This window comes from Mastigoproctus giganteus, chromosome 10, assembly GCF_048544385.1.
Source record: "Mastigoproctus giganteus isolate SK-2022 chromosome 10, ASM4854438v1, whole genome shotgun sequence".
Classification (NCBI taxonomy): Eukaryota; Metazoa; Arthropoda; class Arachnida; order Uropygi; family Thelyphonidae; genus Mastigoproctus; species Mastigoproctus giganteus.
In genome coordinates, this window is record NC_143584.1 from 84,973,990 (window position 1) to 84,987,812 (window position 13,823).

General features: G+C 38.9%; 1 protein-coding gene across 1 annotated transcript in view; it reads left to right on the forward strand.

The window, feature by feature from the left end:
- Positions 1-410: 410 nt before the first annotated feature.
- LOC150079130 (adhesion G protein-coupled receptor D1-like) overlaps positions 411-13,823 on the forward strand; it is a 255,790-nt gene continuing 242,377 nt past the window's right edge. The window contains exons 1-2 of the mRNA XM_090382962.1: positions 411-492; positions 1,969-2,631. Of these exons, the coding sequence (XP_090239088.1) occupies positions 411-492; positions 1,969-2,631 (745 nt within the window). The remainder of the gene's footprint in view (positions 493-1,968; positions 2,632-13,823) is intronic.

The window sequence follows — 13,823 nt, forward strand, 5'->3', positions numbered from 1 at the left end:
GGCTAGCCCGGTCGGCGAAAAAGGAAGTGTAAATTCTTATCAAAACGACAGCAAGAAATTTTATTATTGAAGGAATTTATTGCATTGGTAATGCACACAATTTCTACTACCAAGGTACTTTTAACGCGTCTTTTGATTATATGTCATATTGTGAATACCTTCACAACGAATTTCCATGGTATTTCGGCGCCTCCGTAGCCAGGTGGGAAGGAGCAACAGTGCGCAGCACACGCTTCTTGATTAGACCGGGGTTCGAGCCCGTCACCACCAAATACGGGGGATGCGGGAAGGTCAGGGAATGACCACCGCATATCCCGGAGCAATATGGCCTTAGTTGCTAATGCTCCTAAAAACCAAATAACAACAACAACCATGGTATTTCACTACCTCGAATAAGTAATTGTTCGCCTATGGAGAAGACTAAAGTTAATTATTCTCTACGGGTACCACCACCTAGGCGGCACCGTTTCGAAGCATACTGGCTTCGTATCGGTGGGTGGGCAAGTATCCTGTTGTTTCAATAGTGGCAACCCAGTTATGAAGTATAACTCCACAATATACTTCATAATTCGGTTTTCACTATTGCAACAATAGAGTACCTGCCCGCCCACCGATTAGTCACATTTAGACATTTTTCCAAAAATGAGATTCCCTGTTTACTTTCGTTATAGATTTGCCAATATGCATGGTGACCCTTTATTGCTGTATTGGGTTGAGATCCAACAACTGTGCAGACAAGGACAAAGAAGTGATCACTGTTCAGGAACTGCTCCAGCAGTATGTGGAGTTGGTGGCATAATAAAACCTCCAAGTAGCTGTCACTGAACAGAGCAGATAGATATGATGAGGGTCCTCCTTTCTACCACAATGTTTAAGAAAGCTTGAGAATTCATTCATTTGTTTATAGGTATCAATAGCCCTAGCGTTACCCAAAACATTCTGCTTATCATTGCCGTTCCTGTCCTCCAACGACTATAACCAGGTTATAGTCGTTGAGTATAATGGCCAAAGCGTCCGTTATATTCGACGACGGGAAAAGGATTACGTAACAGAAAGACACTGGTGTAATTGCACCTTTGGTCCCCTGCAAGCATTTCTTTCTATTGCATGCTAAAATCAGAACAGTGTGCATCCACTCGAATTAAGTCACTGTCAGCGGCATTATGCTTTGAGAACTGCTGTTGCCATGTTTCCATGTAATAAAACGTTATTTTTGCTAGTTTGGTCCATCTGTACATAAGTAAAATCCTGACTGTAGTACGATCCTTTGAAGTCCATCATTTCCGTGGTTGGGAACAATATATATATATATATATATATATATATATATATATATATATATATATATATATATATATATATTGTTCCCAAGTGTCACAATGGATAAAGTGGAATACAGATCAGTACACACACACTGTTGTGAATATTCTATTCACTACAGTATACATACAAGGTGTGCCCAGTAATGTCTCAAGGAAACGGTTTGTACCGGTTGCGTGTTTCTTTGATAATGGACCATTGGTGGCCCATTGCTAAATGGATATTTTCACCACTGCGAATTTATTGTAAGTGACTGAGATGTTCATCGTAAGCTTCTACAGATATCCGCTCTCCTACTCTGATTTGTATGAAATTGATGCAAATATATTCATTAAGCACTATCTAGAGGAGAGACTGTGACATTCTGAAAAGAGCAATTCATGTTGCATGTGTAATTCATGTTGTATGTGTAATTGAGGATATGAGTGAGAGCGACTGGACGTACGAATGTGCAAAAGAATAACTGTTCAATGATGTACTCTGGCACTTGCTTCATACCTCCTCCTTTTCATTGTTTCCTACAGAAGGCCACACTTTCCATTTTAATCTGAAAGGTAGGTCATGACTCATGAATAAATCTAGTGTTTTTAAGGCAAGTATTTTTATTTAAAACATAAATTTCATGCTTTTTTTTTTTTTTTATTTTAGAAAAGAAATTTCAACGTTCGACGGTTCCTCCAGCAACAGCCTCTCCTACGACTAATGCCACTTTTCCAATCCCTCCTGCAACTACAGCCAATCCTACAACAACCACTCCTGCAACCTCTCCTCCAACTATTACCAGTACAACCACTCCTGCAACCTCATCTCCAACTAGTACTACAGCCAGTCCTACAACATCTCCTGCAACCTCACCTCCAACTAGTACTACAGCCAGTCCTACAACAGCTCCTGTAATCTCGCCTCCAACTAGTACTACAGCCAGTCCTACAACAGCTCCTGCAACCTCGCCTCCAATTACTGCTGGTTCTACAACTGCTACCACAGTCAGTTCTATAGTTTCTCATACAACCTCTACTGAAGTCAGTACAATTCCAACAGATACCACTACGTCAAGTTCTGCAAGCTTCTATACTGCTACCTCCACTATATCTGGTACTACAGCTTTTACCACTTGTCCAACAATTATTTCTACTTTAGTTAGTCGTACGATTACTGATACAATCACAGCCAGTTCTACCCCTCCTGAAAGTACCCCAGCTCCTAGAACTGTCGAAAGCACTACACAACCTTCAATACCAACTACAACAGAAACTGTTACTACAGGATCAACAACAGCAGCAGAAATTTCCACCACAAGATCAACTGGCGGTAAGTCATAATCCATTCATTTCTGCCTTTTAGTTTGGTTTTGGACAATCATTGAACTGTTTGACAACAGACAGCCACCATTTTATAGAGTACTGATTATTTAATGAGTAATCGTGCATTAACCGATAACGTGAGTGGAAAAAAAGAATTTTAATGCGTTTGTTATCATCGGTCCCAATATTCACAAATAGATTATCATCATCATCAATCAATAACATGATGTATTTTTTTTAATTCATTTTTGAACTTCATAATATTGCAGAGTGATTTGTGAGGGCAGATTCTGAGGGACCTATACAAAACAATAAATTTATATCTTAAAAGAGACAAAATTATTTCATCTGAAGGAAACTTCAAAATCTTAGCATTCGTATCTTCACTTTGAAGAGTTTTTGGTAATTCTGCATTTTTAAAACGTCACACTCAAAGCATCAGAAGAGTTTTCAAAAACAACTTTTAGTTATAATCAAGAACTTTTTATGGCCATGTTTCAGAATAGATATACTTGTACTCTGCATACATTTTTTGAAAATATCAATAAGAACTGATCAAGGCGATTGTAAAAGTGTGCAATAGTAGTAATTATATCAAACTTCTTAGAGAGGAGATAATACTTTCACATCCTACATTCACATATTAGAAATTTTTAAGAAAAGGGGTTGCCACAAGTTTATGAAACTCTACCAAGGAGCCAAATTATTTTGTGATAACTGAGAAGAGAGTGGAAGAGCAATCATTGAAGTTAAACATAAGAAAGGCACCTGGAGTGGATGGGATCAATCCAGTTATATTAAAGGAGGTGGCAAAGGAAGCAAGCAAACCCTTAACCATAATTATGAGAGTATCCTTGGACTCAAGGGAGGTCTCCACGGACTGGAGATGTTCAAATGTATCTCCAATTCACAAAGGGGAATCAAAGGGTGACCCAAGCAATTACAGATCTGCTTAACTTCTGTTCCTGGGAAAATAATAGTCACTGGTTAAATACACAATACAAGGCCATCTAAACTGGAATGCAGTAGAATTTGTTAAGATGAAGTTTTGTCTGACCAATCCGATTGTATACTCTGGTGCAGTAACAAATGAACTGGATGCAAAAAATAGTTTGGATATCATATACTCGATTTCAGGAAAGCTTTTTATGCTGTTGCAGCTCAGAGAGAGCAGTACAAATTGGAGAAGTAGGGCATTAGGGGTAAATTACTGCTCTGGATAAAGGATGGCTGAGTGGCAGAAGACTAAGTGGTTATTAATAGATGCTACTATTCGTGGACTAATGTAATTAGTGGAGTTCCCCGCAGGGTTTATTGCTGGGTGTATTGTTGTTTTCAATATTTATTAATGATATTGGTGAAGGTATATCAGGCTTAATGTCTAAGTTTGCAGATGATACAAAGATTTGCATTGGGTGCAGTGAGTCACTGTAATCAGGATGTGCTACAAGAGCTAGAAAAATCAGATGGGGTAAGAAATGCCAATTGAAGTTTTAATATTGACTAATTCATGGTACTGCATATGGGTAGCAATCAAGCCTTCACCTTGAATTTTCTTTATAGTAGTATTTGCTTGGTAAAGCAAGTTTTTTAAGTTTCTGCACCTGGTCTTATAGTACTTCTGTTGGTGTTAGTTCATGGTTGGCCATGTCAATAAGAATATGTGGACATGTGTTTTGTCTTATGTAAGGTGGCCCCTAAACGTTAGTTCATCTCAGCCATGGTTCTCTGTGATGATATACAGTACTAGCAGCTAGTACAACCTGTCTCACATTACTTACAAGAGCAGATGCATGTTTATTTCTTAAGCCATCACGAATTGCCAGCTGTAAAGTATGAATACCACAAAGCATGTGTTAGACTCTCAAGAGGCTTGAAATTTCATCCATGATGTCACTTAAATCCAGTTCTGGTTCTAATTCTGGAGTCTCACCACTTGATTCATCTCTTTCACTTTCATCATCTGTAACTGAATCACCTCTCTCTCTCTCTCTCTCTCTCTCTCTCTCTCTCTCTCTCTCTCTCTCTCTCTCTCTCTCTCTCTCTCTCTCGGTCTTTTTTTAACTTCTCAATGGTACTTGACATGTTGGAGGCATTATCAGTTACAATGCACAATACTTGCTCTTTTCTTATTTCAAACTCTTGAAAAACGCCTTTCACTAGTTGATAAAGGTAAAAAAAAGTAAAGTGCAGCCATTATCAACCCACTGCAGGATGGAAGCCTCCTCAACAATTCATGCTGAGGGAAATGGACCATAATCTGCCACGCTGGTCCAGTGCGGGTTGGCAGATCGACCATATTCAGCAGTCAGGGGCTTGAACCCTGGTCTACTCAAAGAGCGTGTGCTACTGCACCCCCGCTCCTGCCCACTCGGCTACGGAGGCCTTTTAAAGGTAACCGCTTGTATGTTTGGCATATATTGAAACACTGATTTTATTGGTCAAAGTTTTACTGATTTTTGCTCCACAAGTCAAAAATCTTGCCATCAGTGTCATTCACTTGGCATGTGCAAATATATTATTTATCATCTTCAGTGACCATAAAGGATTCAAATACATTAGACCCTGTTCTAGATCCATTGTTCATTGTAGAGGGCTTCCACACATTGACATTTCTGAAAAAATAAAATGAATTCGAAAACCACTCTGGTTTAGACATTAAAAAAAAAAAAAAAAAATAGTAAACAAAAAGAACAGGGAAATGAAACTACAGCATGAAGCATTAAAGCATATAACATGTGTCAACCTCATGATTATGACTGACCAAGTTAGTTGGAGCAAAGGAGACAGCTTTTTTTCCACTGGCTCTGGCTCCAGCTCCATAAAAACCTCTTGCTCCAGGCTCCACAGCCCTGGTGGGATGGGAAGCGTTTTTTTATTTTTATTTATTTATTTATTTTTTGGTTTTGCTGATGATGTATAAGCTCTTGCATAATTTATCACTACCAATATAAATACTAATAAATATAGAAGTAGGGGTATTTACGGTACTGGGACAAGCTGCGATATGCCGAGAAACAGGTTAGGAAAGCTGTTGGTTCGTCTTGTCTGTTGCAAAATAGCTCTCCTCTCTAGCGGTGCGTAGCACACGCTTCTTGATTAGACCGGGGTTCGAGCCCGTTACCACCAAATACGGAGGATGCAGAAAGGTTAGGGAATGACCACCGCATATCCCCGGAGCAATATGGCCTTAGCTGCTAATGCTCCTAAAAACCAAATAACAACAACAACAACATCTCCTCTCTAGAGGTGGCTGGAGAGTATAAACGGAAATTTATTATTTAATTACTTAAAATACTTATTTTTACTGGTTGTTTTGTCAACAAATCGTGATTTGGAAATTGTTGTTCTCGGTTTGAAGTTTACTACAACTTCATCGTAACTGATTGTAACAGCGCAACAGTTCATGCATTTTTTTGTGGCAGCGTACAATAACAATATCGCAATTTGGCGCCAGTGTTCGCGTACGTTATCCTAGAACCACAGCCAGTTCAAATTTTTTGAAAATTCTTGCATCTTGATACGCTTTGGAGTATTCGTCTTCGACACTTCGTCCCACTTTGGAGATTGTACTTTTGCAAAACAGATACAAACAAGCCCGTAGAAACTATCACCAGGAAATCTACAAGAGGAAAAAAGCTTCGTGGGAGCAACTGAGCACCCAGGGAAACAGTTTTCCCTGGGGGCTCGTCTACAGATTAATAAACAATAAAATTCCAACTGGTGAAGTATTTGCAGCGGTTACAATTACTGATGATCAAGAAACCATATCTTGGGTACCCACCATGAATAGGATCCTAGATGTTATTACTTATCAAGAAGAAGAATGCACGGATCCAAAGCGGATAGACATCAGAGTGAAAAACCTTGTTACTCGGGCTCGCCTGTTGAACCCCCTTTTACCTTTGAGGAGATTGATATTGCTATCCAGTCCATGCGTTCGGGCAAATGTCCTGGACTTAATGGCATTGAAGTGGAAGTGCTCAAGCGCGTATGGAAAATAGTTCCTGTAGTTATTGCAACATTGTTGAACTCTTGTCTCAATCAAGGTATTTTCCCTACAATTTGGAAAGTTGCTAACTTAAAAATTCTTCTCAACAATCCAAAGAAGCCAGAATCTGATCCGCTGTCATATAGACCTATTGCCTTGCTCCCAGTTATGGGCAAGGCTCTTGAAAAAGTTATTGCGAGTCGACTCCTGACTACCTATGTTATGAAAGTACTCTCTTCGCCTGTACAGTTCGGTTTTACAAAGGGTAGAAAAACCGAAGATGCCATTGCTTCTCTTTTAGAAATACAGCGGGAAACCACGACTAAATATCTGCTCGGTCTCTTTGTGGACTTCAATGGGCCCTTTGACACCCTTTGGTGGCAAAGTGCCCTGGAGAGGTTCCTGGAGGCCGAAGTGTCTTCACCTATATACCGGTTGCTGATGAGCTACTTTTCGCAGCACTCGCTTGTTATTAAGAGTGGTTCCATTCAAATGTCAAGGAAAGTTACCAGAGGATGCCCACAAGAGTCTATACTTGGGCCCCTGTGCTGGAACTTAGCGTTCGACTCCTGGTTAAATAAACATTTTGATGCAACAACCATGATCTCATATGCAGATGACACCATCATGGTCCCCTATGCTGGAACTTAGTGTTCGACTCCTGGTTAAATAAACATTTTGATGCAACAACCATGATCTCATATGCAGATGACACCATCATGGTCCAAGGAAACTCCAGGAAGTCTCTTGCAGGAGCTGTCTGTGTGGTCTGACGAGCATAAACTCCAGATATCTATAAGTAAAACGTCCCAAATGTTGCTTAAAGGCAGGTTAGACAGAGGCCGTCCCCCTCAAATAAAATATAAAGGACAAGCTATTAAATACAGTTCAACCACAAAATACTTGGGAATTATTCTGGATGATGGTTTGAGTTTTATACCCCATGCAAAATACATTAAAGAAAAATGCAAGTCATTATTATCTAGATTGAGACAAGTAACACGACAAGAGTGGGGCCTTAAAGGTCACTCACTGAGATTGTATTATAACTGTATATTCCTGCCCATTATCACATATGGTGCCGGCGCCTGTGGTTATAGGGCAACCAGGTGTGCCATTATAAAACAGCTATTGCAAGCACAGCTTGTTGCCCTTCTTATGTTATCCAGAGCTTGTAGGACAACTTCTACTGCAGCTTTGCAGCACCTGACAGGAAGGATGCCAATACAATATAGATATTTGAGATACCACCTGAAAAAAAGGCACATCCTACTTCTCTTGATAATGTGGAACTTGACCCGAATGTTCCAATAACAACTGAAAAGGAAAGATTGCGCACTATTTATGTTAATAAGTGGCAGGCTGACTGGTCTGTATCGGAGACAGGAAAGGTGACAAGAGAGTATTTGCCGAATGTAAGGGAATTCAGGAAAAAGGAACTATTGTGGTTTGCTCCTGGACTATATGGAACATACCTTTTGTCAGGTCATGGCAGCCTCAATAGCAAGCTGTATAAACTTGGACTGTCTCCTACCCTTCTTTGTCTCTGTGGAGGTGAAGAGGACGCAGATCATATCCTTTTGGAGTGTCACTATTATACCGACTTACGAAATGAACTACAACTCATTACTGGTTCTTATGACAGGGAGAATAAGCATTTTCTGATCCAATCACAAGATGCATTTTAAGCTTTTAACTTATTTGAAACACGAGCATTTAAACGACGAGAGGAAACGAGAGCTACTGCCCTGAGATAGCCTGAATCCGGATCAAGAGAAAGACTTGAACAACGACTGAAATTATCTCTGAAGACTTGATCAAAGACTGACATTCTCCTTGCAGACTTTCACAAAAACTGCTATCTAGAAAGAATTTATTAATATATTGTATTTCAATATTTCCAAGAAGCTTCAACTGCTACTTCCTGCATTTTATGCATCGTGATGGAAATTAAATCCTTATTGATTGGAGTGACGAACCTACTGTGTCAGAAATCGTAAATAGTGTGTATAGTACAGTATGTAGTTTAACTCTAGTCCTTCAGCTGTGCCATGCCATTGGATACCTATCTAACAATGAAATTAAGGATTGCTGCAACTACCGAACCTTCTCCTGGTCCGTTGTAGAGTTATGATATGCCTTTGCTCCAAGAGGATTTCCTATCAAACGATGGGAGTGCCAAAGATCTCTTGAACCTTCAACGTTGGAGGAGCTACCCTTCAAGCTGAAGGATCTATTGAGGATGCGCCTCGACATCTCCTAATCCTGCTCACAGGATAGAAATTGCTAATCCTAAATTAGGATAGGATTGCACCACGACATGTGACTTCTACAAAGGCTGAAAATTGCCTCCACCTCCTCCTTTTTTTTTTCCTCTCTTTTATCTTTTCTTAATTTCTCTTAACGTCCTTTTATTACGGCGGGTCCCTTCTCTGACCCCCCTGCACTTCTTTCCTTCCCCACCACCCCTAACCTTTCCAGCTATTTTTTTTATTTATTTTATTTTCTTTTATTTTATTCCTATTTTCCTTTTCTCCTAACTTTGCCTATCCCGGAACTTTGTTCCGGTATAGACTAGCACGAAGGTAGTAGATCTTGGCCGCCTCCACGTGGCGGGGTCGGGGGTGGGACACTGTGACCAGGTGTTGCTGCTTCCCACTTGCTAAGAGCCAGGTACCGGCCGACTACATAACAACAGAACACATCATAACATTCACACATCCAACACACTACATACAAATGGCAGATCTTGGCGTGAGCCTCAACACAAGGAGTACAATAGCGGCTAATGGGGGGAAACCCTGGGGTCCACCACAACAACACATGAATATTCCCTACATCTTGATACAAGCTTCCCAACTGAAATCCTTGTATATCCATACCATTACACACTTGGTAGATAGTTATACTTCGCCTTATGTTCTCCAAAGGGAATATTTACTTGATACCAACAACGTTCTCCCTCATTAATAATCAATAACATTTTGTACATTTGTGTTCCCCTATCGTAATTCTGTCGCTTGAACAGGATTTGATTCACCCACCACACTGGCATACGTTCAAGTAATATATGGACATCCATATATAGGAGTCCATGCATAATTTCAAATCCATTTGATAACCATAATCTCATTGAAGGGCAATCTTTAACAATGTAGTAAAGGTTGTGTTTCAATATTTCAACACAGACACTGGAGTAATTTGAAAATTGTACGCATTTTTGTTTAATTTTCGTCTTGGGGAAAATTTTTTGGCGCCTCCAGTGACAGAAATCAAATTTCAGTCTTCATAGCCTGGGTTTATGCCCACATTCGAGACGACTCCATTATCCAGGACTCCCTAAATAGCTAATACAGTTTTAATAAGAACAGCACACCCAAAAAAAAAAAAAAAACACGTGAATCCACTATTTAAAACTCAAGGCGCTGCCTTGGCGGCTATTTCGATACTTTTTTTCGGTGTCCCGAGTTTTAAATAAATAGCCGATTCGTCTTTTTTGATTGCATTACTTTTATATTAAAACGATATTATTAGTTTTGGTCTACTCGTGAATAATGGTATCTTTCCCAGTAGTGAGCAAAAGCCCGAGTCTTGAAGGTCGAAAATCGATCTCTAACTAGAGGGATGTAAGTGGTCTTCAAGATAGAACTGAATAAAAATTAAACAAAGTTTTATGGAATTTTACAGTCTTTCTCGTAGTGATTGAATGGTTTTCATTGTGGACTGAAATATTTTCCCCCATCCTCCTCCCTGATGGAAAACAACCGGAATTTTGGGGCTGGGAGTCGAATCCAGGCCGTTTTTCCCATGTAGTTCGGACAGTGACTATTGCCACAGCACTGACTTAGACGGTGGATAAATAGGAGTGATACCATTTACAATACTGCTTGTTAAAGTTATAAATGAACATTATACAGTGGTAACTTGCCTTCCGAAGATACATAAGGACATTGTACTGTATATGGGATAAAAAGAAAGTTTGGCCACTTTTTAAAATTTGTTGGGAATTGCTCTAAATAAGGTTGTGAGGTTACTATAAATTCTCTTTCAGAATCGGTAACGTTTCACATTGTTGGACGTGTCAGTTCCTTACGACTGCTGTAACCCTTTCTGTTTTCTTTTAATACAGCGCATAACCTTTATATTCCACACTAGAAATGAAAAGATTTTCTGCTTACTGTAGCCAAGATGAGTTTTGTGAGTGTCGAAAGAGATCAGACTACAGCAACAAATATTGGCTGAAAAAGGGATCTCTGTTTTGTGTACTTTATCACTTTTGTTTATTATATTTTTAAAATGATTTGTATATGTCTTAACCCCAGGGGTTCACATCTGGTGAATATGGGCTTGGCACACCCAGGGTCCTGAGCTGGATATCATTATTCTTTTCTTTCTTGGTGATTCCCTTTTACTTCTCTCTCTCTGCGTCAGGGTAATTAGAATTTTTTTTTTTTTTTTTTTTTTTTTTTTTTTTTTGGCTGATGCAGCAAAAGCCTCAGGTTTCCTTGCATCATATAGCCAATAATAATAATATTGATAGTCTCTTTTTCTCAATTTCATTTTACGTTTAACTGGCTGGAATACAAGCAAAATATAAAATGGATCTTCCACCTAGGCAGCAAAATCCATTTTAGAAGAAAATGTGGATTTCTTGAACATATTGTAATAAAACAATTATTTAACTTTTTTTTTTTTTTTTTTCGAACTTAAAACAAGTCGAGGAAAAAATGCGAAAATAATATCGATCTCAAAGATTTAATTAATTTTAAGCTCACACGGTAAATACTGTTTCTCTAGAATTCCCGCTGACAAGCATCTCGTCTTCTCCAATTGGTTCCCCAACTGAGTTCGCTACCATCGACCAGCTGCCCGAAATTAAGAAGCCTGCTGAAACCAATTATACCGCAAGTATTTTTACATCTTCTACTAATGTAGATGCCATTGATAAGACTGAAGCTACTACTAACACCGAATTTACCACTGTTGAAATTTCAAATATCGGTTCCGATAGATATCAGAACAGTACAGTCCCCTCCACCTCGCTAGGTACTGTTTCTACTCTAGTTATTTCTGCTGCAGATACTACAGCTTCCACAACCAGAGATACTGCATTAACTTAAAACATTGCAGAATAATCTCCATTTCTGTGCATACAAGCACAATTACATCTACCCAAGATAATTCGACATTTCTTTCTACCTCTGCAAATGTCGCTGATAGTTCAGTACCTTCTAACACCAATCCCTCTTTTTCAAAAGCTAAGCCTACTGTAGCTGCTTTTGGGAGTACTGATTCCACTGATACTACAATACCAACCAGCAGTGTGAAATCTGCTTATCCGGCAAAAACCTCGGGTAATGCAACTTCTACTGGTGTTGCGTTAGCGTTTGGTAATACGAATCTAAGTGATATCGCAGAAACTTATAGCAATTCATATCCTAGTGATGCTACATTAACTTCCAGTAATGCAGATCATACCGGTGCCTCATTAACTTCTTCTGGTAAGGCAGATACCTCTCTAACTTCTAGTGAAGCAGATCCTACTGCTATTATAGTCACTCTTAGCAAAGCGGATATAGATAACAATTTAAGTACTATAGTAAGTTTTATTATATGGACAACCACTCCCACTGTTGCTACTATTACTGGATATACTTCTGCTACTGGATATACTGCAGAAACACCTTCAACTTTAGATACCGCTGTTACTCCAGAAGATGTTTTGAAAACTTCTGTTGCCCTCACTATTGATTTTACCACAGAAGAGGATACAGTTACTTCTACAAAAATGATCACCAGTACAGCTTTAAGTGCCACAGAGAAATGGACGTCGACCTCCGAAATACCAACTACGATCACTTCGGACACTACAACAAGCCCAACAACCACCGAAGCCAAATTGCGATGTGGTTAGTTGCATTCGTTCATAATTTCCTTTTTTCTGTTTATTTATTCATCCATCCTGTATTAAGTGCGTCCTTTTATTATTTGCGAGGGTATGACTTCAAAATCACAGCTTAATTCACATCATCCACTATTTAAGAAGCAACGGATTATCAGTCAGTAACTCTAATTATACTTATTTCATTATGATATAAAATAGCAGAAACTTCTCTCCCGAAAATACAAAAGGGCTTATTTCAAGTAACTTATTTTTTTAAAACTCGTTTGTTATAATTCCATTTCATAAAATCTTGAAACTTTCATTGTCTACGCAGGGTTCTATATTGAAATAATTATTGACTCCTCTTATTGACAAGCGCTATTGTCACATTGAAATATTACGTGTTTATTGAATTTTCTTATTTAAACATTGTTAGGAAAACCTCATTATTGGTGGTTAGGCGCTGATTTTTGTTTCCAGATCCCACCCTCCCCAATACGAGAGAAGTAGGCTAGAAATTGGCTACAGAATTTACAGCCATAAAACATCAATGGACAATGCTGATAGAATTGCCACGAAAAATCTGTATAATGCATCGGGCATGGACTAACCACGAGATATTGTCACCAACTAATATGCAAGAGTGATGCCATTACACTAAGGTTAACTGCTATTTTCAGGTTTTTGTTATATGGACAACTGCAAGAATTTGTTATATTATTTTGTTATATGGACAACTTTTTTATTTTTTTTTTATTTTTTTTTTTTTTATGAAAACCCAAAACACGAAAGGTATCAAAACCTATTGTATTTAGTACCGTGCATGGGTTGAAGAAGAAGTATGGGGGGAGGGGGATGCCGGAAACTTTGCTCTAGAGACTAAACATGGGTTTCACCACTTCAAGCCTCCAATAAGCAAAGTGGTGGTATTTCACCGGTTGATGAAAGTCATCTACCACCTGCTAGAATCTGCAAGGATTACGTTTTGTCCGACATGAATGCTCTATGTTCTACGCATTTTAACTGATTGCAATGGGCTTTATTTATGATTTTTGACAAATCAATTGATGAAGTTTGAAAATGGGTGGTTCAATACCACGACCTTGCAACACACCTTTCTGTTTTTAAATTAGATAAAGGCCTGTTATTCATTGTAATTTTGATGTAGTGATTAAGGACCATTGATAGGTTGGGAACCCAGAAGAAATTTGTTTTGCGTTAGTCTTTCATTTCCAGAGGTTCTAATTGTCAGGAAATGCTTTGGAATGAAGATCCTTCCAGAGAGCAGAAGTAGAGAAAATGGCTAAGGTAAAGAAAGCCAACA